This window comes from Leopardus geoffroyi, chromosome B1, assembly GCF_018350155.1.
Source record: "Leopardus geoffroyi isolate Oge1 chromosome B1, O.geoffroyi_Oge1_pat1.0, whole genome shotgun sequence".
Taxonomy (NCBI): Eukaryota; Metazoa; Chordata; class Mammalia; order Carnivora; family Felidae; genus Leopardus; species Leopardus geoffroyi.
Genome location: NC_059327.1, coordinates 15,791,861 through 15,819,617, shown reverse-complemented (window position 1 = coordinate 15,819,617; position 27,757 = coordinate 15,791,861). Strand labels below are relative to the sequence as shown.

Sequence of the window (27,757 nt, the reverse complement as noted above, 5' to 3'; positions counted from 1 at the left end):
GGTTCCTGGGTTTAAGCCCCGTGTCAGGTTCTGTGCTGACAGCTCAGAGCCTGAAGCCTGCTTCAGATTCTGTGTCTCCCTCTCTTTCCCCCCACCCTCTTGCTCTCTGTCTCTCAAAAATGAATAAATGTTAAAAAAAAAATTTTTTTTAATAAAAAGAAAAAACCCAAGTGTCTATCAATAGAGCTAAATTATGTTACACCCATATTTGAGAATGTAACGCAGCCATTAAAAACAATGAACTGGCTTGAACAATACAGAGAAGATTAACCTGGCCCCTTTTCAAGGATGATAGGCAAATTTGCGAAGCATTCCATTAAAAAAAAAAAAAAGGGGCGCCTGGGTGGCGCAGTCGGTTAAGCGTCCGACTTCAGCCAGGTCACGATCTCGCGGTCCGTGAGTTCGAGCCCCGCGTCGGGCTCTGGGCTGATGGCTCAGAGCCTGGAGCCTGTTTCCGATTCTGTGTCTCCCTCTCTCTCTGCCCCTCCCCCGTTCATGCTCTGTCTCTCTCTGTCCCAAAAATAAATAAACGTTGAAAAAAAAAAAATTTAAAAAAAAAAAAAAAAAAAAAAAAAAAAAAAGAATGAATTAGGGATATATATACCTTCATGGAAAGTTTTCCGTGGTGGGAAATGTTTGGGAATATATACACCAAACTATTAAAAATAGTTTCTTCTAGGCAGGGGCATAAGTTTTTACTCCACTCCATTACTTCTTACTCCACATATGTCTGTGTAACAGTATGCTTTAGAATTTTTAATTGTACAAAGATACTACTTGGCACACAAAAAAAGGGGGTGGGATAATATAAAGAATTAAAATCCTACTATCTGGCTAGTAAGACTATTTACAGAATAAATTGTTTTAATTGATCACACACCAAAGTGATTGACAACATGTTATTATGTGATTGGGCCCACTTATTTGGTTTTGGAGGGTAAATAGAAACTGAGTAATATTAACAAGATGTAGGATACTCCCCTGTGCATGGGAAATATTACACGTGCTTGACTAGCATTACCACATCACTACTGAGATCCAAATGGCTAATATGACTACCACGCTCAACCAACAAACAAGCATGAGGAAACAACTTTGTTCTCCAGGCAGGGCCACCCCAATACAACTGCATTCAACCCCACGGCCCTGGGCCACCCAACCTGGAGTGGAGAACTTCTCGTCCTTAGCTTAGTTCCATACTATCCAGGGGTAGAGTGCCAAAGTGTCATCCATTTTCTTTGTAATTAAAAACAAAAAGCCATAGTTTTAAGATTCCTTAGTTGAAATACTTTTAAAAGCCTTAAGATGAAAGTGTTGCACTCATGAAAGAAAAGAATCCCTTTATGCTACAAATTAGCATAACATTCCACACTCTCCCAAGGAGTTACCAAAAAAAACAAAAAACAAAACAAAACAAAAACCTTACTCATTACCTATAGACAAAGTCATTAGTGAATAAAGTACACTCTCAACCACTTAAAACTATTTTTTAGTCTCTCGGCTTGCTATAAAATTTAATGTAAGTATATTTTGTTGTAACTTTTAAATTTAGTTTGTGAGAAAAATTGAGTAAACGAGGAATTTTAAAATTCTAGCAATTTTTTTTAAGTTTATTTTGAGAAAGTGCATGTGTACCCACACGAGGGTGGGGAAGGGGCAAAGAGAGAATCTGAAGCAGGCTCTGCACCGCCAGCACAGAGCCTGAAGCAGCGCTCAAACCCACGAACTGTGAGATCATGACCTGAGCCAAAACCAAGAGTCGGATGCTTAACCGACTGAGCCACCCAGGCGCCCCAAATTCTAGGCATTCCTAAAATACCAGACAGATATTTTTAAACTTACCCATTTTTTAGACAGTTGTTTTGAACTAACACTTTTAGAGTGCTATTCTAATGAGTAATTTTAATCATAATTTCTCAAGTTTTTGGGTTCCCAAATCTAGATATGGTAGTTTTAGTACATAATAGTAGTTGGATGAGAAATTACAACCAAACAACACTTATTTGAGATGGTCCCAATTTGGGGTTCTTAAAATAGAAACTGCCTATCAGGGCTGGGAGAGAAGCAGTTGTGAATGTGACGGACAGACAGCACATGGATACGTAAGCATACTCTGTGCTTATTGTGTCTTTCTTCACAAATTACTCCAAACCTTAATGTTTCAATTCTTACCTTTTACTGTTTTCTGTTTTCCTAGTTGTGGCTCTACTACTTCTTGCCATCTGTCTACAAACTTCTTTTCTCTCTCTGCTTCATACTTAGATGTAATACATATATAAACATGTCGGTCACTACTGACTGTATCTAAGTCCTTTACGCTCTTTAATCTAAAAAGCTTATGAGAGTAATGTTCTCTATTTTGGCTCTTTAAGTAAAAGCTCTATTATTTTTTCTGTGTGTTTTTCCAATCTGGGGTTGTGGATTTCCCCACACGCTATCCCCCAGGGTCACTGGCCCTCACCGGAAAGAAAAAAGTTCATCATCCCTATCCCATCCCTAACAGCCTGATGGAGAATCACTAAGTAATAGGAACAGGAAGATTATTTAAAAAAAAAAAAAAAAAAAAAAAATCATGCGCTCAAAATAACTAGGAAACCATGCGTGAAAATTCCTTTTTTAAGGATTTAGTATTTACGGAGCCAGAATCTCATGTCTAAATGACTACACAGAGTATAAGTTAGTCACTACCACACATAGTCTATTGCTTTTAGATCACAAAGATGGAATTTACTAATCTTTACCCCAGGGTGAAGAAAGAAAAGGAAGGAAAAGAAAGGAGGGAAAGGGAAGAAGGGAGAGGAAGGGGAGAAAGCTAGCTAGCTGCAACAAATGCAAAATTTGAATAAATTCCTGTGGCTCAGGGCAGTTGAGCCAAAATTGTCTTCATTTTCCTTCTATTTATAGGGTTGAAAAAAGAAACTCCACATGGCAGAGACTTCCCCCAAAGACTCGTCCTTTAAGGCAAATGCTAACTTGCCCTATCCGCACTGGCACAGGCCTCATTTCTCAAGGAAAGCCCACCTCTTCCCGACAATCTCTTTCCTAAAATGCCAGTATTAGGAAAGAGGAAACAAAAATGTCTGTACTTCTCCCACTGTAACAAAGAATAAGTGATAGAAATTTTCAGGAAGATTTCAAATCCAGAAATTAGGACTTTGAATGTCGTCCGACTACTCGGCTCTCACTAAAGTTTTTTGTATCCGTATCACGCTGTTAACTCATAAAAGCTTTTGGCTAACTAGTACCACTGTCATGTAAAAAATACACCTCATTTTTTATTTAACTAAAACAAGTGAATTCTGTCTTCATTTTAAGATTTAAAGCTAGCTGAAAACTAACTTGAAATCATTTTTAATCACTCGGTGAGTTCTCTGGAGAGAAAATGACGTCTCGACACAGAACTGCTAATTTTAAAAATGCTTTCCAAAGACAGAGCAAAACCAGAAAGCTTTTCTCTAATATATGTAACTAAATCCTCCAGCATCAAGGAGCAGATACCATATCAATAAACCCTTTCCTGAATATGTATCAGCTTTCTATTCACTCCTGAAATATCAGGTTTTAGTCTATCGCCAAAATATACTCAAATTGTCTTTGTGTCAGAGCTAAAGACACCCTCTTCTGAGGAACCAACATCCAGAGAAAACCCATGCAGAGAAACCTGGGTACTCTGACATCATTAGCAACTAAACAACCAGGAACCACCTGGAATTCAGCCAAGACATGTACCTCATTGTCCATTGTTTATAAGCAGGACATTGCTTACTGTGCTGCTTCCTGTGGGAGCACAGATGGGGCCAGGACAGCCAGCCCGTGACTTGGAACTGCTTTCGTGCCCATTACCTGGGCTCCTTAAATAAACAAATGTCACCCTCCTTCAGTATATGCTTATACAGTGAAAACAAAAATTTTTTTAATGTATTTTGGTCTGTTTTCAGAAGAAAAACAGTTGCACAGAGTTGAAAGACTGACGGGTGTAATTTCTTATAAGGTACTGAAACCGTGATTTATCTTAGGAAAACAAACACAAAGCCCTGATCATCACCATTAACCACATGGAGCCGTCACATGGCTGAGTCTTTCCAAGTATTCTCACCATCTGACAAGTACTGGGATCCCGTGACTAATATTCTCATTCTCAAACTATGTTATTCTCAAAACCTTGGCTCCTTTCAAGCCAATCATATTCTGCCTCAGCCTCAGAAAATAATTTCTCCAAAACCAAAGAAATCCAAGAATCACACAGAACCTTCCTCCGAAGATAAGGGACTAAGAAACTTGAAAGGCTATCTCAGGAAGATAGGAAAGGACTGAAATAATTGAAAATTCGTCTCATTTGACTAAGACACTGAAAGAAGATTGTGACACGAGTAATAAAAGTCATGGCCCAACACGGAAGCTGAGGAGCCACGTTACAGAGCTATGAGGGCAGCGCAGAGTAGAAAGAACACGGGCTCTCAAGTCCAACAGTGCTTTTTACTAATGGCAGATCCTTGACCCAGCCAATTCCCTCTCTAGCTTAAGACGGCTTATAATACCTCAAAGGATTAAATAACTAACATCAGGGGTCCCAAAATGAAAAAACACAGCAGGAGCCTGGTAAGGAATATAAGTGAGTTAAGGGGGTGGCCATAGCTGTACCTGCTGGATGTTCCAACTCTCTTCTGCAAAAAATGGAAATCAAAAATTTCAGATGTTGTCTACAAGTAATTCAATTTCATTCCCAACACTGTGGGCTTACGCTGTTTGGGCCAAACCATGTGCCACATTCAAACCACGGCCCTCTACTGTGTCACTGCTGGCACACAGAACACGTTTATTAGCAGAGTGCCTGGCACCTACTAGCAAATAGGGCCATGATCACTGATAAAACTCAAAATGTTACCAACTTTCAACACATTTGAGGCTAATCGGTGGGCTAGTTGGATGGCTGGCTGGTTGGTTTTCTGAAAGGAAATAAATGGTGGAAACAAATGCAAGAAAGAAGGGCTGAAAAGTTAAGTAACCAGAAAACAAGAGCTGAGATAATAAAACATATTGTTCTTGAAATATTTTTGCCTTTGAAGCTACACTTTAGAGGGAGTAAAGTGTACATTTCCTGGAGATGTTCTACAGTGTATGTGCCTTTACACTCTATTGCTGGTGAAGTATTTGAATGTTCAAACAAAATCCGGTTTGATCAGAAGCCAGTTTCCTGGATTGTGCTTTACAATGTTTAATCACGAACTAAAAAAGGTCTTGTTCTCTTTATTGATAAAAGAAAATTGTCAAACACATTGTCACATACTGAGAGGTTATCATCTGGGGAGATTGTACTGATAGAACGTAGTGGTATTTGCGTCTATTGTCCCCTCTTAACCAAGTACAATTTGGGGGCACCTGGGTGACTCAGTCAGTTGAGCGTCCAACTCTTGGTTTTGGCTCAGGTCATGATCTCACGATTTGTTGAGTTTGAGCTCAGCACGGAGCCTGCCTGGGATTCTCCTCTTTATCTCTCTCACTGCCCCTCCTCTGCTCTGTCTCTCAAAATAAACTTAAAAAAAAAAAAAAAAAATCAAGTATAATACCTACTTCAGATATAAGAGAAAAGGCTTTTTTGAAATTCAAACCTATAAATGTCCTCTTATTATTGTTTTTCTAGATTCCAAACATGCTTTATTTCTTTTTAAAATGCTATTTACAGCAATATAAAGAATAGAGACACGTTCAACATTATAGATATAAAAGAATTAAACTGACCCATAACACCATTAATCCAGAAATGATTATTGACATTCTGGTGCATTTCCTCTCAGACGGTGACTCCAACACTTACTATGTAACTTTGGGAACCTATTTTTCTGAACCTCAATTTCTTCATGTCTAAAATAAAGATAACAATAGTACCCAAAAATAAATAAATAAAAGATAACAATAGTACCTACCTCTTCAGGTTGATAAGAGCATTAAATGAGTTACTACACATTAAGCACTTACAACAGTGCCTGGTAACACAATAATTCAGATTATTGGTACTTTTATCATTTTCCTACTTTTTAAAAGAAATTAAGATAACAGTATTCACACAGCTCTGCAACTGGCTTTTCTTTTTAATTTTTTAAAAATTTTTAAAATGTTTTTATTATTTTTAATTTTTGAGAGAGAGCACGCAAGCAGGCGAGGAGCAAAGAGGGAGACACAGAATTCAAAGCTGGCTCCAGGCTCTGAGCTGTCAGCACAGAGCCCAACGCGGGGCTTGAACCCACAAAGCCTAAGATCATGACTGGAGGCGAAGTCGGGGCGCTTAACCAACTGAGCCACCCAGGCACCCCTGCAGCTGGCTTTTCATAATTAGTATTATGAGCATCTTTTATGAAATAAGATTTGGAATATATTGTTTTGAATGACTTCTACCACAATGTAACTATTCTTCTATTACTATGCATTTACTTTGTCTCCACCATTTTCTTCCTAGTTTTTTAAAACTTTTTATTGTTTATTTTTGAGAAAGAGAGAGACAACGCGTGAGTGGGGGAGGGACAGAGAGAGAGGGAGCACAGAATCCGAAGCAGGCTCCAGGCTCTGAGCTGTCAGCACAGAGCCCAACGTGGGGCTCAAACCCACAGACCATGAGATCATGACCTGAGCCAAAGTCAGATGCTTAAGCGACTGAGCCACCCAGGTGCTCCTCTTTCTCTTTTAAATGAAAAAATATTTTCATTTCTATGCTATTGATCTAAGTGTAGGACCACCAGAAACAACCTAAAAAACTACTAAGTGTCTATTAAATATATAGTTGGATTTGGAGTCTGACTTCATTCAAAGGACTGTGTACCTCAAGAATTTTGTGCTTCATGGAGTCTTACGAGCTAAGAAGAAACTGAAGGAATTGAATGGGGCATGGTAGGAGGGTGTAGGAGATGCTGTGAAGCACAAAATATGCAAAGCTGAACTGGAAAAATCCCTTTCCAGCCTCTTCAGCCAACCCTGAACTATGGGCCTGGAAAACCCGATTCTGCAGGGTACTTCCAGACAGGGAAATGAGTAATGGACACAGAGGCAGGAGCAAGCCAGAGCCTTCTCTAGCCTGAGGAATATGTGGGCAGTGAAGCCAACTTGACCTCCAGAAATATAAATCCCTATCGTGATTCTACCTAAAATGAACTTGGCAAGAGATGAATGGTAGATTAGATCATCAGTAGCTCCCGTAGCTTATTACACCGTTTATCAAAGTATGGTTGTGTTCAGGCTAAAGGCCAACCCTGCCTGTATGCATCAAATATAGGAATTAAGGTTCTGTTTATATTTCTATAATGAAAGATATTCTTCAGCTGGGATAGATCTGAGACTAGATCCCATGAAAGAGTATGAAATCAGACCCTTTCTCTGAACAAATATGAAATTCAAATGTGCTTTATGCTGGAGCACAATCCCCCTATTATTACTATGGGAAAAGCATATGACATTACATTATAATGGCAAAAACACTACATTAAGACCCAGAAAATGTAGGCTGTAGTTGGTTCTTTGCCATTTTCTTGCTGAGTTATAGTAAACATATTCACCTCTTTGAGATTCAATTCAATTTAAATAATTTTTGCTCTATTTATATTAAAGGATGATTCTGCATCTCAAGAAGGATAATGCAGTAAAAGTGCTTTAAAATTACAAAGCAGTTTACAAATATAGGTTCTTATTAGTTCCAAGAGTCATAGTCTAAATTTTTTTATAATGATAATTTCCTTCGCAAAAAATGATTGTAGTTCTATTACATGTGATTAGTATTATGACTTTCATGGTTTCAGGTCTTACTGTCACAAGCAGATTTCTTGGTTAATAAACTACTTTCCAGGAGAAAAATGAATAGTTCTTTACTAATTGATCAACAGAGATAGATTTTCAGGTAGGTTAATGTATTTAGGATTGTTTTTCCACTCAGTTGGAAGAATTAGACTAACGGGAAGGGAGATGTGTTTCACTTCTAACGTCAAGGACTCAAATCTGAAGATCCTTAGAAAACACACTTCACTTGATTTTAAGAGAAATTTAAGTATATCTCAAATCAGACACAGGTTTGGAAACTGAATAACATGCACTTGAAAGTACACAGGCAGACAGCAGTTTGCCTAAACTGTTAAGTGCAGAACAGATACCAGGGCTAGAAGGAGGAGAATGAGGAAAAGCAAATTGTCTCAGGAAGGGTAATTGAAAACTGACATTAGCTTTGTGCATTCCTGAAAAGGTTCATGTAATAAAAATTCTATAACCATTTTGTTGCTGACTTCCATTGTAATTTTGAGTTCACGAGGGAAATCACAGGCTTCCATGATAGGAATCACATTTCCATCCATTCATTCAATCATCTAACATTTACTGAGGACTCTGTGTGTCTGCCACTTAGTTGGGTACCACAGAGACAAAGGTAAATAAATTATATTCTCTGTGCTCAAGGGCCTTAATCTATTTTTGACGGAAGCTTATCTTCAAGTAAAAGAGGTGGCAAAAGGTTTAGAAAAAGAACTCCTAGAGATAATAACAGCAAAAACATTTATTGAGTCCTTAATGTTGTACTGGGCTGTATGCTAAGTACATTGTCATTTAATCCTCAGTGACCCCATGAGATAATTAGTGTTATCCCTGTTTTATGGATCAGGAAACAGTTTTAAAGAGATTAAGTTAGGCTAGCTATACCACTGAGGAAGGTTGTGCTTTGGAATTCTAATATTCTTCCTTATTCTGGTATCTTCTCTACATTCTGATCTTCAGCCCAGGTCATGGAAGAAAAGTTACTCAGTATACAATCAACCCATGAGATCATTTCATAAGAATTTAAGTTAATACATATTTGAGGTATATTACAAGAATTATTCTCATTTCATCAGAGTTCTCACTGAAACCACTCAACACAAATGATAAGGGAGCAAGAGTGGTTACCTCTGCTTCAAGGCTTTCATGTAACTCAACAAATAGAGAGGAGTCACATAGAATTCCTTTTTTCACAGAGTCCTTTAGTAACAAAAGCAATCACTTTTTTTTTAATATTCCATTGCTGTTCTGAAATACCATAATACTATTATTAATTTGTTGGCTAACTTTTAAATAAAAACTGGTGATTAGATATTTAGTACCTACCAAGTTAGAAAAATATTATATTGGTAATCTAATTCAGTAGTATCTCTATTTCCATAGTTCCCTTGAAGCAAAAAGCTGAGCTCCATGTACAGTGGCCCAGGCAACACACAGATATACAAGATATTGAAATGTGGGAGATGAATTATTGCCATAAAAACACTGGTTGGATAAAATCAAAATGAATTCAATGGAAACTATTCAAAGAAGTTGACTTTACGTCCCTTCTAACTAATGGGTAAAAAGTTACCTGTCCCAGCATAGATGTAGATCATAAAAATTATTCCTACCGTTTCCATCAAAAATTCATGTTAAAATTCAAAGAACAAAACTTCTGGGGCGCCTGGGTGGGCAGAGAGAGAGGGAGACACAGAATCCAAAGCAGGCTCCAGGGTCTGAGCTATCAGCCCCCACTGCGGGGCTCGAACTCACAAACTGTGAGATCTTGACCTGAGCCAAAGTCAGAAGCTTAACCAGCTGAGCCCCCCAGGCTCCCCAAGAGGTAGTTTTAAATGTAGTGCTTGAATCAAAAAGTATTTGTAGTCCTAGAACGGCCTACACTGAGTACAGGCACTGAATGAAACTCCTCTAAAGAAAAACAACCACGTTATTATCTAACTGCTATTGCCTTTAATCGGTAAAAATCACCTGAGTACAGTTCCAAGCAAATGCCATAAGGGACACTGGAATTGCCAGAGCTGACCTTGGGCCAGTCAAGAGACAGCACCCCCACTCTACACACCCTTAGTCTCTCCCACTGCCTGATTTCATAATGTACAATGCAAGCTTTCTTCTCAGACATCATTTTATCAGAGAGCTTCTGGACGCAACTCCTTCAGTCACAAAAGAAATAAGAAGTGGAACATCAGGGCACATCACATCTACAACACGGTCCCTTGGCTCCTCAGCTCCAGGACCCTCCTCTCTTCTCCCCCTTTCTCGTGGCCACCTCAAGGTCTTTCTTAGTAGACTTACAATCTCTTCTACCCGTCCCCTTCCTCTAAGCTCCCTCCTGGCCTCGGTTCCTTCCTTGGTTCAGCTGACCCCTGAGCAGCTCCCATCAGGATTCCTGTACCCTGGTCTGTCCCACGGCCTGGCTCTTTCTTGGCTCCACTGCAGGAGCTGAGTGCTCCTCCTGCAAACGTATCACAACCATGCCAATGGGTGTCACCACATTCTCCTGGCCTCCAACCCACAAACTGCACTTAACTCTAAAACAATCCACCCAGGCCCCCTCCCCGCCCCCCCCCCCCCAGGTGGCTCAGTTAGTTAAGTGTCATGTCATGCTTTCAGCTTGGGTCAGGATCTCATAGAGCCCGAGTCGAGCTCTGGGCTGGCAGTGCAGAGCCCGCTTAGGATTCTCTCTCCCCCTCTCTCTCTGCCCCTCCCCAACTTGTGCTTTGTGTGTCTGTGTGTATGTGTGTGTGTGTGTGTGTGTGTGTGTGTGTGTCTATTTCTCAAAATATATAAACAAACTTTAAAAAAATTTTAATAAAAAAAATAAAATTGCAACTCCTGTGCTCATATCTTAAAAAACTAAACTAAACTAAATAAATAAAACAATCTGCCCACTTATCCTTGCTAGGCTTCCTCCCTGCTGTGTGGCCATAGAGCATAAAGACTGAGAGGCTGGTTCCAGCATCAGAAAAAGCCTGGATCCCTGGTTCATAACCTGACACCTTTAGCAAGTCACTTAACCTCTTTAAAACTGTTTCCTGGTCCACAAAATGGGGCTAAGAGTAACTATCTCATGGGGTCCCTGTGAGGACTAAATGAGAATATACTTACTATAGTACAATAGTAAGGGCTCAATAAATGACTTTGCTGGTATTTTCTCCAATAGTTATTTTTCCCCCAAACTTTTTGCCACCTATCTTCAAATTACCCTCTGCACGGGTCATTCTCTGAACCGTCAGCAATTAACTTTACTTCCTACTTACCGAGAAAGTAGGGGCCAGCTTGAAACATCTGAATTCCCTGCCAACCTCCTAAGAGGTTCTCTCTATACCCTCCCCTTTGTATGTCTTTCCCACTAGTCACAAGCCCAAACCCTCCACCCGTGCTCTGGTCCTGTGTGCCTAGACACCACCCTATCAATCATTCTCGAGCTGAGACTTTCAGGCCCTTCCGGTCTCCTTTTCAAGATTCCCCTTTAACTCGGAAATGTGTTTACATCTCTCCCCTCAACAAAAAGCCCCCCCCCACCCCCAACACACACACAATCCTATCCATGCTCCCTTCTCTTCTTTCCTCCTCGGTCAAGCTTCTAGAGAGCACTATCCACATACTGTCTCTCCTTCCTCACCTCCTCCTCGCTCTTCACCCACAAGGATATCATTTCTGCCCCCACATCCATCTTTGCCTCCCCAACCACCACTGTCACAAGTCTCCAAAGACCCTCCCAGTTGTCAGACCCAGTGGACACTTCTCGGTCCTCCTTCTGGACCTCTCCGCTACACCTGACGCTACTTGCCACTTATTCCCTGCTTCTCTCTTGCCTCTTCTCTCCTACGCACGGTCTCGGCATTGTTTGCCCTCACACCTGAGGCTCCTCCTCAGCCTACCTTTGGCTCCCTGGTTTCAACCATTATAGGCTGTCCTGGGCAGTCTCATCAACCCTGTAGTTTTGACTACCTTGTTGTATCCGGACCGCCAACAAATCTACTCCTTTCATCCTGCCCTCCCCCTCAGATTGCAGACCTGCACACCTAACTGCAGGCTGAACATATCCACAGGCCTCTCAAAATCTACACGGCAAAAACCCACTACCCACCAGTGTTCCAAACCTGCACTAATGGTTCCTGAAATCATTCATCCTCCCATGCCAGACCCTGGAATTAACCCAGACTTTTCCCTCTCCTCGCCACAATAAACATTTACTGGTGAATCAAAAAGCAGGTAAAGCTGACTTTTTGGTAAAGGACGGAAGGACAGTTGAAATGGGCCTTTAACAAGCAGAAGTGAAAGGGCAGAAACGGGGGCTGTGGCCTTCTCAGAGGCATGTGGTTACTCGCTCATACACCACACGAGGGTAAATTCAGGAACAGAAGGTATATATATTTTTTGATATTTATTTATTTATTTAGAGAGAGAGAGAGATAGAATGAGGGGGAGAGGGGTAGAGAGAGGGGAGAAAGGATCCAAAGCAGGCTCTGCACGGTCAGCACAGAGCCTGACAAGGGGCTCGATCTCACAAACCAGAAGATCATGACCTGAGCCAAAATCAAGCTTAACTGACTGAGCCACCCAGGTGCCCCAGAAGGTAGATTTAAGAATGAGCAGAAGTGTGGAAGACAGGCTAAAAAGACAGGTTAGCCCTACTCATGAAAACTAGTAAGTACTTATTGTTTTGACTCTAATTTCTTTCCTTTCTAAAGGTTGACCCAGGTCAATCACAGAAACCCTGTCCCCTTGCCCAAACCTAGCCAGTAAGATGTGAGAAGACTGCCAGAGGCATTTGTAGTAACCTTTTCCTTGTTCTCAAAAGGGACTTTCTTCCTCTGGATATCACCTGGTGTGGCTGTGGTACCTGAGGCTGCTACCATCATCTGGCCACTAGTCTAAGAGTTAATCCACCTCAGGAGAGGGCAGAAGAAATACAAGCAATGGTGATGGAGGCTTGACATTCCCCACAAGGGGCCTGTCCTACCTCTAGACCTTTAGATTGTGTATTATTTCTCAATAGATGTCTTTATTGTTTAATAAAAAAAAGGGGGGGGGATAGGGATTGGTCACATGTAGAAAATACAGGGGGTCTAAGTTTTTTTCATGTTTATTTATTTTCAAAGAGAGAAAGAGACCGTGTAGGGAAGGGGGGCAGGAAGGGGAGGGGCAGAGAGAGGGAGAGAGAGAATCCCAAGCAAGCTCCATGCTCTGAGGGCAGAGCCCAACACGGGGCTCAATCTCACCAACTGTGAGATGATGACCTGAGCCGAAATCAAGAGTGGGCGCTTAACCCACTGAGCCACTAGGCACTCCAAAAACACAGGGTTAAAAACAGTTTAACAGATACCTTTATTATAGGATTTCTCAACGTTAAAATAGAAAGTTTCAAAAACTTAGTTTTTTAAATTTATGTGATGAAACAAGCCTCTCATCCTGCCTCTAGTTTTTGAAGTGTACCTAAAAGTATCTCCAAGAATTAAGCATTTATGGATCATAGTTTAGAAAACTAGTTTTTACCAGAACAGATGAGAAGAGTGTGTGACTGACTTATGATACAGCACAATGATGACAGTAATACAGGGACAGAAATGTGCTACGGGAATCCAGAGGGATCACTGCCCTTCTCGGAGGTTCTCACTCAGAATGGCAGATGGGTTTCACATTATGTGCCAATTCTAGTAAATATTTACTAATTGCCTGGAATACTATATTGAAAAGGATTCTGAGGCCTCATCCAGATTCAGCAGGAAAACAAAAACAGCCTTACTCAATTAGAAATGATCATCATGAGCATAGAAGGGGTAGTTGGGACATGATTCTAGTTCATCCTGAGACTTCTAAAGTGACATCAATTCCTAAACAAATCCTAGAACCATCCCAAAGAATTTCAAATTTTTTTAAACCTCAATCAGGTGAGATTGATCTTTAATAATTAAAAGGGTAATAAAGTGGTTAAGTGTATGGACTCCAGGGTAAGAGAGACCTGGGTTTAATTCTTAGTTCCTCCACTTGCTATGTGGACTGGATACAGTATTCAGCTGCTCTAAATCTAAGTTTTCCCATCTGTAAAATGAGATGAACAGTCCTAACTCACATGGTAGGTTTAAAACTTAAATTAGGTAATACATCCAGCTGCATACAGTATGTACAATAAATATTAAGTTTAGCTACAGCAATTACTAAGGCATTTACTCTGATATTCGTATGTGTCCACTGTATACACAACCATGGACTGGAATGCAATGAATTAAATGGAGACCATACAACCTATTTCCCTGAACCCGTTAACAATGCCAAGATAGGCTACGATAAGCAAGTGGCAAAGATGATTACAAAGCACTGTTCAAAGTGTTACTTGCCTTTAAGGAGACCTATGAAATAAATAAAGCTAACACCTGAGAGAATTCTCTGCAAAACACACTTTTCCAGATCTCTCCATAGAGAAAGCCAAGAAACAATGACCAAACCAAGCCTCCTTAACACCTAGAATGAGTTTTATTTTTTTCCCCTGGGGCACAGAACTTTTGGTACTAAAACCAAGACAGTTGGAAGCAAATCAGGTCGGCTGGTCACCCTACAAATAAAGCAAATGAAGTCCCAACAGCTGGGTCCGGGTCTTGGCTGTGCTACTCAGAGCTGAGGCAGAATGAGTTCTTGAAATACCATTTCCCACTAAAAGAAATCAGGGCTCTTTTTGGAGAAATGGCTAAGTCCAGGTGTGAGAAGAAACTGCTCAAGATGAACCTGAAATATCCGGTTATGTCAGACAGCAAGAAAACTCTAAAAACTAATCAGGGTCATATCAAAAGGTAGGGTCATATAGAAAGGTCTCTGGAGCCAACTTCCAAAGGCTCCCATGGGCCAAAGATGGGATTATAGAAGCTTCAAAAAAGATCATTACAACTGATCAAAACCTGTCTATTATGTTCTCATCTGCAAGTTCGTAGTAAATTCTTTTTTCAAAACACATAACTAATTGATTACCTTCAAAGGATGTTGGGGAACCAACTCATCATTTTAGAAACTAATAATGGGGGAAAATCTAGCATTTGCTCTGCTTTTCTATATGAACTGTATACCACTGTGTAACCAAATAGATGACGGAAACAGGTCTCTTTTAAAAAAGTATTCAGGGGTGCCAGCATGGCTCAGTTGGTTAAATGTCTGACTTCGGCTTCGGTTCTCATCTCACCATTCTTGAGTCCAAGCCCCACATCAGGCTTTGCACTGTGCTGACGGTGCAGAGCCTGTTTGGGATTCTCTCTCCCTCTCTCTCTCTCTGCCCCTCCCCGACTTGTTCTTTCTCTCTCTCTCTCCCTCTAAGTAACTAAATAAACTTAGAAAAAAATTTTTTAATTAAAAAAAAGTATTCAAAGCAATAAATGAAAAGTAAATGACAGAATTTGAACATTACCATTTTGTCACCCCCAACAAATTAGTGGATCTAGCTATCAAGCATCAGCAGCTACTAATATAACCAAAAGTCAGTACGATGTTTTGTGTCTCCCAATGAAAGATCACACCACCACCTATAGTCTGTCAAATGGATCGAACACAAGTTTGATCACACCTCTGGATCCAGCTGCCAATTTGCGGGACATACAAAGGAGAGGACATGTTGAACTGCATCATTCACGTGTAATCAGCAAAATCCAGACCACAGGATACTCCACAGGACAAATGCTCCAGGTTCTTCACAAATAAATTGCAAAGAAAGGACAGAGGATAAGAGAATAAGGATATCGCATAAGGAAAAGGATAGAGGAGAAACTAATTTTTTTTTAATGGGGGAAAAAAACCTATCATGTCCACTGATGCACATTTGAGTGATAACACCATAACAACATGCAAGGAAGTGAATACTATAAAGTCAAGAGTTACTTAAGTGGAAGAGGAGGGGCTGACATTGGGTGGAAATACAGAGGGGCTTCTGGAGTTTCTGGAAGTTCCAAGGGTGTTCTCTTTATGATCATTCATCCAACTATACATTTATTTTCTGTGATTTTCTGAATCTGCATTTGTTATTTTACAATAAAAAGGTTTTTTTTAAAAGTGATAGTGCAAAATCTACTATTTAACACCTCCTATATTCAAAACACTTTTACAAATATTAGAATTTGTATTTTCAAATACTATAACATTGTTCCAAATAACCCTTGAAAAGTATTTATTATCTCCATTTTTCATATAAGGAGACTGAACTCTAGAAATGTTTTTTTAAAAAATATGTTAATGTTTATTATTTACTTTTGAGAGAGACAGAGACAGAGCACAAGTAGGGGAGGGGCAGTGAGAGAGGGAGACATAGGATCCAAAGAAGGCTCCAGTCTTTGAGCAGTCAGCACAGAACATAATGTGGGGCTCGAGACCACAAACTGTGAGATCATGACCTGAGCCGAAATCGGACACTTAGCCAACTGAGCCACCCAGGCATGAGGTCTAGAAATCTTAAGCAGGTTGCCCATACTCAGAGTTATTAGGGCAGAGCCATGATTCAAATTCAGAAGAGTGGCTCCAGAACCATTATCTTATTGTCAATGCTCTATTAATGCCCAGTTATTTATTTGGTCAAGAAAGATTTATTGCTCACCTACTAAATCATGCTCTTAAAGATACAGGGGAGTTTCTGCCTTTGTGGAGATCAAGACAGACAAGGAATCATCCAAGGGAATATAAAATTACAGCCGTTGGTAGGTACAGTAAGGAAAAGGTATGTGGTGCCAGGAGAATCCACACAGCAGAGAGGGAGACCCTCCCTGCACAAGTGATGACTGAGGTCTGGGGAAGCAGTTCACTAAGTAAGGGGGGAGTGGGCTGCTCCACGCAAAGGAGGCAATGTACAAAGTCGCCAGTGATGGAGGGAGCATGGCCCTTTAAGGATGGAGTATGAGGATGAAGGTAGTGAAGACAGAGGAGGCTGAAGAGCTGGGAAGAACAGGAAGCCACTAGCGGATTTTAATTAAACCTGTTGCTGAAGATGGATTGAATTAGGTTCGCATTTTTAAAATGGCAACAAGGTCAGGGCGCCTGAGTGGCTCAATCGGTTAAGCATCTGACTTCAGCTCAGGTCATGATCTCGCGCTCTGTGAGTTCGAGCCCCATGTCAGGCTCTGTGCCGACAGCTCAGAGCCTGGAGCCTGCTTCAGGTTCTGTGCCTCCCTCTCTCTGTTCCCCTCACCTGCTCATGCGTGTGCGCTCGCTCTCTCTCTCTCTCTCTCTCAAAAATAAAGATTTTAAAAATTTAAAAAATAAACAATATAAATAAAATGCCAACAAGGAGACAGAGAGCGGAGTTGAGAGGCTACTGCAGCCATCTAGGTGAGACATGATGGCAACTGGGACAAAGCAGAAGAGATGGAAAGAAGGGGATGGGTGCAAGACACTCAAGAGGTAAGAAGGCAGGACCTGATGATAGACAGCATATGCACAGTGAGGAGAAGGAGATGTCCAGGCAACTCAAAGCCTTCTGGCCATAGGGGCGCCTGGGTGGCGCAGTCGGTTAAGCGTCCGACTTCAGCCAGGTCACGATCTCGCGGTCCGTGAGTTCGAGCCCCGCGTCAGGCTCTGGGCTGATGGCTCGGAGCCTGGAGCCCGTTTCCGATTCTGTGTCTCCCTCTCTCTCTGCCCCTCCCCCGTTCATGCTCTGTCTCTCTCTGTCCCAAAAATAAATAAACGTTGAAAAAAAAAATTTAAAAAAAAAAAAAAAAAAAGCCTTCTGGCCATGGGACCTGACTTTTGGAGGTGCCAGTCATGGACATAAAGGACAATGGAAGAGGGATGGGGACACTTGGACTAGCTGAGTTTCAGGCACCACGACAAATGCCAAATAGAAATGTCAAGTCAAGCAGTTGAATAAATGAGTCTGAGGCCCAAAAAAATAGAGGAATAAATCTCTAATCCTGAGTGTAGGGATGGTTTTTACGGGGGCTCAAGGATGAGACTGCCTAAGAGTGAGATAAAAAAAGAAAACTCAAGAACAACCATAATTCAAATCAGGAAAGCAAAGCAACTTCCTGAATTTATCTAGAGATGATCATCTCAGAAAGGTTTAATGAAACAGGAAAAAAGAAAATCAGAAGGAAAAAGAGATTAACTGTCTCAGAAAAAACACACTGAAATTTCTGGAACACTTAAAGATGTTAATTCCATGTGTAACAAGTTGGTAAAGCCTGCATGCAGCCCTCAGGTAGATATTTTAAGAACTAACTTGCACAGGGTAATGAGACCTTCTGGGAGGTGGCTTGTAGATATGGGCTCAAGGCTACAGACAGAAAGCTTTGATGCTAGGAAAGAAAGCTCTGGCTTCCCAGGGCTGCTCCTGGCCAGGTGGACAAAAGGGAAGGGGCTGTCTTTTGAGATGCATACCCTAGAGAAACAGGGCAACACTTCAGCTGCTATGAAGTACATAATGGGGCTTTGGCTCAGAGGGAAGCACACCTGGATATCCAGCTTTGGGGGATTGAAACCCTAGTTGCCCAAAAAGAAATGTGCTTTTTCACAGACTGACAGTGGTGATGGCAGAGAAGCCTCTCCCCAATGCTTTGCAGGCACCAGAAATGAAGGAATATAAATGAGCTTATTCACAAATACAGAAGACACTGCCTATGGACTCTCAGAAGTCTGGGGAGGGGCAGCTAGGGGCACTGCAGACCAAGGTTCTGCATGAGCAGACAGAAGCAAACACCTGTAAAATTTTAGTTACTACCATTAATGTAAAGTCACTCATACATACACACAGGTGGTTGAGAACTACAGAAATTCAGGTTACTTTAGAAATAAGTATTTGTAGGGGTGCCTGGGTGGCTCAGTCAGTTAAGTGTCTGACTCTTGGCTTTGGCTCAGGTCATGATCTCTCGGTTTCATGGGTTCAAGCTCCGCATTGGGCTCTGTGCTGGCAGCACAAAACCTGCTTGGGATTCTGTCTCCCTCTCTCTCTGCCTCCTCCCCACTTGCACTGTCTCTGTCTCTCTCAAATAAAATTTTAAAAAATGTATTAAAAAAAAAAAAGAAAGAAAGAAGTATTTGCAAAAACTTACCTAATTTTCCAAGAGCAGTATTCTACACTACAACTGAAAGCTTACTAAATAGATCCCAGTGGCCTAAACAAGTTCATGTTTCTTATCCTAAACATGGACAATTCATTCCTTTTCCTCTTTGGCCCCAGAGGCATTTTATCTGGAGTTACCATATTCGTTTTTCTTCACATCCAGCTCTCAGCTATTCAGATGCGGAAACCCCAGGCTGGCTGACAAATGTACCAGGACTGGTCAGTGACCGTAGTAACCGCACAGAACAGGTCAGGCCCAGGGACACAGCAGGCACACCTCACACTCCCAACTGCATTCTCCCAAAGCAGAATCTGAGCTGAGAAACCCACCAAAATACAACCAAATCGGTTCCCTGGGCTTTCTGGAAAGCTCCACTGTGTTTGGAGAAACTATACAAGCACACAGCCCAGGGCTGACACAGGATATGGAAATGAGTAACTGGGCCTGGGCTCAGGGTACCCAGGAAGAGCCCTTGAGAAGGGCTGCCGATCACACCTATCATTCCCACCCACACCCCCAACCCTAGTTTAGAAAGTGACCTAAGAGGGAAGGGTAAAAAAAATAAGTTCCAAGTTTGCAATTTTTTTTTCCCAAAAGCAAAGGTGCAACTTTTTTGTTTTACACAAGTCTGTACGCTATTATTTTAATATTTAAAGCCTTCTACAGACAATGTTCATTTTCTAAGCCTGAGCCTTTAGTACTAAACCTGCTGAGTCACCTTTTTAGTACAATTATGTGCATGATTCTGACTACAAGAACTCACATTTTCAGGAATCTGGGGGTACTCCCTACCCCCGAAACTATAAGGTTGGGAAATGAAACATAAGAGATTTTCAAGAAGGCAACATTCAATCATGAAGGTGACATCACAGCATGCTCCCAAAACAAAAGCAGCTTGAGATAGAAGACAGTGAGAAATCAACCTCCCAGGAAATGACCAGACTTTAGGCTCCAAGGAGAACATTCAAGCTTGGAAACTGTGTTCATTTTGTGAACAAGACAACCCTTTGTTTGGGGGCTGAATTTACTATTTTGTTTGTTTATTGGGGGGGGGGGGGGGGGGGGGGCGGGGGCATGTGTTAGTGGGGGAGAGGAGAAGGGGAAGTGTGTGTGGGGGAGAGAGGGGGAGAGGGAGAGAGGGAGAGAGGGAGAGAGGGGGAGAGGGGGAGAGGGGGAGAGGGGGAGAGAGGGAGAGAGGGAGAGAGGGAGAGAGGGAGAGAGGGAGAGAGGGAGAGAGGGAGAGAGGGAGAGAGGGAGAGAGGGAGAGAGAATCTCAAGCAGGCTTCATGCTCAGGGCAGAGCCAAATGTGGGGCTCAATCCCACGACTCTGAGCTCATGACCTGGGCTGAAATCAACAGATGCCCAAGTGACTGGGTCACCCAGGTGCCCCGAAATTTACTGTTTACAGAGAATGTTAGGACACTCCTGAAAAGATTCTTAAACCTATCTGTAATGATAACTAATGATATTTTACATCAAATAAAAAGCTCAAATTTATTGCCTTTTATCTCCATTCACACAGCCTCATTAATTCTCACTTTTTACCACTGCATTTAACATGGTATTTTCTCCTCCTGAGTTTATCCTAATCACTTTCCATTTAACATTTGTAAAGCCCAGCTCTGAGGCTATCACTCCTGTCTCAGGAAATGCCAATAGCTGCCATGCCCACAGACTAAAATCCAGTTTTGCTCTCGATTGAAGACTTCTACAACGTGGCCCAAAGTATCTTTGCAATCCTAGCTCCTGTGATTCATCTCGTATACTCAGGGGCAACTCAAATCCTAAACGGTACATGTACTCTGTCAAGAGTTTGCTTTGTTTACTTTTTGTAAATTTACTTTTTCATAAATTATGAAAATAAAAATTGTTTCCTTTAGACAGTCTGGTAAATTCAAATAAACACTTTCTTCACTTCTTAGCATACATGTCCTGTGTTTGATGAGCACTATTATGTTCTAGGTTTAATCATGTATCTTCCTACTTAGAAGTTATCATTCCTATATAACTTTTTTCCTAACCTTAAGAAAAAATGCCTTCACAATGAAGATCTAAAAAATAATTCTCCTATATGTGTTATCATTGTTTTTGTATCAAGAGATTATAGGTGTCCAAAACTTCTCTCTTTGAATATATGTGTTTTCTTGTATATGCATAATATATATAGGGAAGAATAAACAACTATTAATATTGTCTGTAGGGAAAATTTCACTGTATACCCTTTTACACGTTTTTTTTTTTTAAAAACGTGAATGTTATCATCTGCATAAAAAATTTAAAAATTATGAATAGTGTGAATTTAAAGGAAAACAACCTTTATACCAGACAGGGAGGATCCTGTGATTTAAGGGGTTCTCAAAAAGCCATCTTCCTCAAAAACATTTTTCCCACTATCCACCATGACTTCAATTGTCTAGTTAAAACTTTAGCAAACAAATATTCTGAAGTAAGTATATTATGCCATTATCCATTATCAAATTATTGAGGATTACTTTACCACATTAGCATAATAAAGGAAAGTCACAAAGAGGCTGTATATAGTCTCCCTAATTCCTGTTTCTTTTCCTTTTTCCCCTCAAGTAACTAAATTAAGTTTGTTTTACTCAAAGAACTTTTGTATTTCTAAAAGAACTCATTTAGGAATTCTAAAAGTCCTACCCAAGCCAACTGGCACCATGGATTGCTGTGTGAATATTTTACTGTCTCTATAAACATCTGCCCTCCCATCCAGTCTTCTCTATCAATCCAATCTACTCAGCCTGAGAGCGCAGGGACAGGGAGATTCTTGTTCATCTGTGAATCCTCCCCAACGCTAAAAACATGGCCCTGCATTTCCAGAAAGCAATTTCCCAAGCTCTTAATGAGCTTACTGCAAGGTTCTGACCCTTCTCCAGGATGCTGGGGTTATAACTTTAAACCTAAAAATGTGAGTAGGGGCACCTGGGTGGCTCAGTCCATTAAGCATCCGACTTCGGTTCAGGTCATGATCTCACAGTTTGTGAGTTTGAGCCTGGCCTCGGGCTCTGTGTTGACAGCTCAGGGCCTGGAACCTTTAGATTCTGTGTCTTCCTCTCTCTCTCTCTCTGCCCCTCTCCCCTCGTGCTTTTCTCTCTCTCTCTCTCTCAAAAATAACATGTAAAAAAATATTTTTAAGAAAAAAATTTAAAAAACAGTCAGTAGAATACTTAAATTTGCTATCGTCTCAAACAATAATCCATTTACGCAGGCAAAACTGATCTATTGAGAGCCTACCATGTGCCTGGCACAGGCACTGAGCAGCTAGGCAAAAAGTGATCTAACAAGATCGTAATAGCGGCTATTTAACAGGTACTCAGTAAATGCTTGTTAGATTTGATAAACCACTTGAACTTTTCTATCTGCCTGAACTTTGAAGTCTTTCATTAATGTTTTCTTCATATAGTAGTGGACTTTGGTTTCCCACATGCTATTAAGCATTTCACTTTTGTGGATATTCTCGTGTCGGCCTTCTGACCATCGTTAATTGCTTAGTTTTGAATTTATGGAACACAAATCAAGAAACATCCAACAAGTTAAAGTGCAAAAGAGAAAATCCATACTATATGTGAATAATTGATGGGTAGAGAAGCTATTCTCTTATCTTCCTATTGTCAAAACGTAAGAAACAATTTTCCTTTTTTCCATTATATGAAGATGCGCTTTGTATTGCTGGTCCAGTAATGAAACTAAGTTTTCTAAACTACTAACTGGCTTCTGCCATATTTCTCTTTCCGTTGCCTTGGTTATTAGATGAGGTGCTAAGGTCAAGTTAACCGTGACCAGTGAATTGGAGGCTCTTGGTCCAGGTAAGTTAACTTGCCTGGCGCAAGACCAAACACAACCTTGGACTGGGAACGCCACACTATGACAGCCTGCTCAACAAAGGTGGGCTAACCACTGTTAGTTACCCCCGGGGCAGGCCAACCCCACAGCACCACAGCTCCAGTGTGCTTGCTGGCCTGCCACAAAGTCCACGTTTTTCTAAGTGGGGCCCAGAGAGCAACTGTCAAGACCTTCTTGACCTTACAGAAAAGCTTCCTCAGGACCTGAATACACCACTGGATATTATTTCTACCTGAGTTGAAAATGATTGTTACTACTTTAATCAGCAGTAATTCCCACCCAAATGAAACAAAAATTCTTGCACATAGCAGATGCCCAACAACTACTACTACTGGATTAACTGGAGGGGGAAAAGCATGAAGTAGTGAGAACAGACAATTTTATCATCGTCTGCAAACACTCCCTGAGCTCCTGCTAGATACAGGTATAGCAAAAGGTGTCAATCAGGGGTCCTAATCACATGGAGTTTACAGCCAATAACTACACTGTGAGACACACAGAAGCATTTTAGACACTCCCTGACACAAAAACCACTTTTCGCTTTCAGTGTGGCTTTTTTAGCTGCCTACTTTGAACGATGTATGCATTTTTTTTCCCTCTATAGGAGACCAAAAAGAAAACGAAGAAGAGGGAAGGAAGGACGGACAGCTAGAAGGACAGCATTTTAGAAGAATCTAAAATGTGTGAGAACAAATGACTATTCCTTCCTTCATGCTGAATCAAAATTTCTGTAGTAATGTACTCACTGTATCTTAGAGGCACCATTTGGTTTACTACTCAACAGCCTCCCCCTCCACATATGTTAGATGACCTGTGTGGTCCAGCTGCTACCCCCACAGAACTGACAGATATTTCACACTACACCACGTGCTTATGCTTCCATTCATAAAGAACAGAGCATTGAAACAAACAAAATAAAACTAAACACAAATTAGAAATACAGCACAACTAAAGGCTTGAGTAAATAGCACCAGTACTATTAAAAAAAAATAAAATTTTATGTGAAAAATCTGCATTTCAATTATAATACAGACTTAGAAAGTAAAGTTTCTAATGTACTTACTTTCTCGTTAAAGACTATCATAAGGATCCAAGTTCAAAAAAAATGACCAATCATCTACTTTCCATAAATTACATTTCACTTCTTCTAGTACCTGAAACCTTCAGGATTACATATGCTGCTTCATGTTCTGTCACCTTTAAAGTACTATTTTCTCTGGGCTGCTGGGTGGTTCAGTTAAGCGTCCAACTTCGGCTCAGGTCATGATCTCGCGGTTCACAAGTTCAAGCCTTGCGTTGAACTCTGTGCTGACAGCTCAGAGCCTGGAGCCTGCTTCAGAGTCTCCTCCTCGCTCCCCACCCCTCCCCCGCCTGTGCTCTACCTCTCTCAAAAATAAACATTAAAAAAATAACAAAATACTATTTTCTCTAATTCCTCTACTAAACCATCTTTCTGGATGCTAATCCCAGTTTTATCTACCCAGAAGTATAAGTGAGTTGGGAGGTTTGAGGAAATGTATTTTCCAGGAAATAGGATGGTAACTAACCCACAACATGCAGCTTCTAGGCCTTCAGAGGACTAGAATACTACAGGATTTTGACCCTGACCTCACCATCTAAACTTCCTGCTCCCACTTACTAGGCACTCTTAATCACTTAACTCTTATTTTTTGTTTCAAAAGCATTTATCACTAACAAAAAATATCTCCTTTGTTGTCTGATCTCCCATAAGACTATAATCTCCAGAGAGTAGGGCTTTTGTGTGTCTCATTGATTCAACCCCAGCTTGCAGAATAATACTTGGCTCATATAAAACACTCAGTAGGGGAGCCTGGGTGGCTGGGTTGGTTGAGCTTCCAACTTCCGCTCAGGTCAGGACCTCAGGATCTGTGAGCTGGAGCCGGGCGTTGGGCTCACTGCTGTCAGCATACAGCCCGCTTCAAATCCTCTGTCCCCTTCTCTCTCTCTGACCCTCCCATGCTCATGCTCTCTCAACCATAAATACAACATCAAAAAAACCAAACTCGATAAACAGATATGGAGTAAATTATTTCTTACAATACTCAAAAGAAATGGAACATCATTTACAAATCAATAAGCCAACTAGTAAAATCTTTGGATCCTTATTTTTCTGTCATTGTGGGAAAAAATCATGAGAAAAAACACACCTGCTTACCAACTCTTGCTAAATTAGATATGAAAAAAATGGATAGTTAAATGAAGGTTTTTAAAGGAAATAAACACTACTAATTTTTTTAGAATACCAGGGAAACAGAAGTTCCTATACCTTAATATATTGAATTCCTGATGGATTTACAGAGTGAGGATGCCTGACTTCCTTACCTACAACCCTCCAGCCATTATCTCAGGGCTGCATTTCGAACTGACAGACTCAGGACAGGGTAATTTTGGCGAAGAGTGTGATGATTTTTACAAGAGTAAGTGGATCATATCATAAGCAAATACAAAACCCAGAGGATAATGAGCCCTCTAACAAATATCCTTATGAACCACTGCCATTTCCCTTACCCGAATGTGCTTAGGCAAGTTCAATTTCATGACAGTATCATTCAGTCGAGCAGCTAGTGCCACATTATGTTGTGTATTGATCTGTTGTGATTTCAAATCCATATTGTTTTGAATTGAGGTTGTTTTGATCTAGTTTGAGAAACCACGTCAAGATGCTATCTGCAGAACTGTTGTGCTGAGTGCTTCTCCATATGAATATATGGATGAATAAGTATGATGTAATGGGCTTTAAATACCAGCAGTTTGTGTGGTCCTACCCAGACTGTTCAGGCGGGGCAAGGCTACTCTTTGCCGATCTAAACAGCTCTCTGTAGATCTTAAGACACTTGCTCCTGTTGTAGTCAGGCAACTCCCGGTCAGCAGGGGTGTTAAACCATACAGCAGTCTTGGGAAGGGAAGGGACATCTGTTCCTGCCGTGGTGAGGGTATTTCTCACAGGCAGTGGTACAGGCTGTGTAACTGTCCCCAAAGTACTAACCTTCAGGGCAGCCAGCCCTGCCTACCAATGCCACTGTCACTAGCTACATGTCCCAGCAGTTAATACCCAACTTTTGGTTGAAAGGACTTACTCTACCAAGAACCAACTCCTAGAGAGGCACACCTCAAATAAATCTGGACTTTATTTCTCCACTGCCTGGAACAACAGTATAATTCACCTATCATGGGTTTGTGGGGTTTGTTATTTCCTTACCGTATTATTGAGAGACACTACCCTGTAACCTATGGCTTATGAAATAGAACTCATAATTATATTCCCATAGAAGTTATAATTCCCATAGTAAACCCGTGTTAATACATTATTAGCAGAAACAAATCTCAGGCTCGGCATAATGTGCCCCGAACAAAACAAGCTACAACAGAATCAAGTTTCATTATTTGATTTAAAGGGTTACGTATGAAAGAAAGCTGGGAGGCTGAGCAAGTAGCGGTCTGGCACTAAGGAAGAGAAGAGCTCATTTGAAACACTCTCATTTCCTAGATTTTCTAACCACCGCCCTGCTGTCCCACCCCTCCCTGGGATACCTTTGCTTTTGTTGCAGACTGAAGTGCTGACATCCCCTTTCAAAATCACAGAAACTAGCTGGGGCTGCGTTCTCAACATGGTGGAAGACAGGATGCCGCGGTAAGAAGTGTCCACAGCCTCGGGTGAGAGGTCCCGGCAGGGCGAGCTAAGCCAGACTAGCCTGTCTGAGCAAGTTTCCGCACCGGTGAAAGGTCATAAAGTTACCTCTCCCAGAAAACGGTTAGAAGCAGCAAACACCATGATCCGCACAGGGCGCAGCGCGTGCGTACAGGGGGGGACTCCCCTCGCCAACTGCAGAGCAACATTCAAGATTTGGATTATTCAGCTATCAAGGTTGTGCCTGAGGATGGCTGTGGAGCAACTACACTGCCTAACAACGTGCATCTCGGCGAGCATCCCTCAAGCTCAGAGGAGCCCGGAGTCCGCCCCCCCCCCCCCACCGGCGCGGGCCGAGGGAACGCTCGCAGCTACCCGCCGGGCCGACCAACCCCAGCCGGGTCTCTCTCCGGGAGGCCAGGCAGAGGGGACCGGCCACGCCGCCGCCACCCGGGGCTCCGAGAGCGGGCGGCGGGCACCGGAAGCGGGGAGGGCCCGGACGAGGCCCCGAGCGCGCGAGGCAGCGGGGAGACCGGTACTTACCTCCGGCCCGCGGCGGGCGGCCGCGGCCAGCCGTCTCCAGGTGGCGACGAAGTCGGGCGGCGGGGCTCGCCGGCTCCGGCAGACGAGGGAGAACAGGGTTCCCAAGAGGAAGGCGGCCGCGGCGCAGCCCAGGTACAGGCTGAGCCGGAGCAGGACGGTGCACGGCCCCGCGCCTCCGGCCCCCTGCCAGCAACCGGGCCCCAGGCAGGAGAGGCACACGGCGGCGAGTGCGGCCACCGCCACTGACACTCGCCAGCTCCAGCCGCCAGGGCTCCCCGGCGCCGCCGCGTCTTCCCGGGCGTCCGGCCGCCGCTCGCCCGGGGCGCCCGGGGCTGGGCGGCCGCCGGTGGCCGCTGCCGGCACGAGGCTGAGGCCGGCGCCGCTGCTGTCGGTGGCATCGGGGTGCATGCTGCTTCCTGTACCGCTAAGGACAGGCACATCTCCTGCCCTGCTGTCCCCCGGCGCTGCCCTGGACGGTGGCCTCTGCGCGGCGCCCCCTCCCCTCGCCGCTCCCGCCGCCGCCGCCGCCGCCGCTCCGGAGGCACAGGCAGTCCGCGCTCATGCCCTCGCCGGCGGCCCACCGAGGGAACGGCTCCAACAGACGCCGCCGAGCTCCTCTCAGCGACCCCTCAGCGCCGCCACCCGGCGCCGGCCCCGCAGCCGTCCGGCCGGGCGCGCCCAGGTAGCCGGACCGCGTTGTGACTTAAGCTGGCGAAACCAGAGGCGGAGCGGGGGCGGGAGCGGCCCGGAGGTGCTCGTCAGGCGGGGGGCGGAGAGCGATCGCGGCCCGCTGAGTGACAGGTGGGAGGTGCCCGGCCTCGCCCGGCCCCCACCGCCCACCCGCGGCGCGGGGGCGGGGTCCGAGCGCCACCGCCCCTCAGG

The 27,757-nt window shown here is 42.7% G+C and overlaps 1 protein-coding gene and 1 pseudogene across 3 annotated transcripts in view; one reads left to right on the top strand and one right to left on the bottom strand.

The window, feature by feature from the left end:
• SNX25 (sorting nexin 25) overlaps positions 1–27,414 on the bottom strand; it is a 132,938-nt gene extending 105,524 nt beyond the window's left edge. Inside the window, exon 1 of one of the 3 annotated variants that reach the window (XM_045453754.1) lies at positions 26,876–27,414. In XM_045453754.1, coding sequence (XP_045309710.1) covers positions 26,876–27,283 — 408 coding nt within the window. In that variant the 5' untranslated portion in view covers positions 27,284–27,414. Of the gene's footprint in view, positions 1–26,235; positions 26,344–26,875 lie in introns of those variants that run through there. The other 2 variants (XM_045453741.1, XM_045453746.1) reach the window with 2 other exon arrangements.
• On the top strand, positions 226–323 carry LOC123596616 (annotated as a pseudogene).
• Positions 27,415–27,757: the final 343 nt, after the last annotated feature.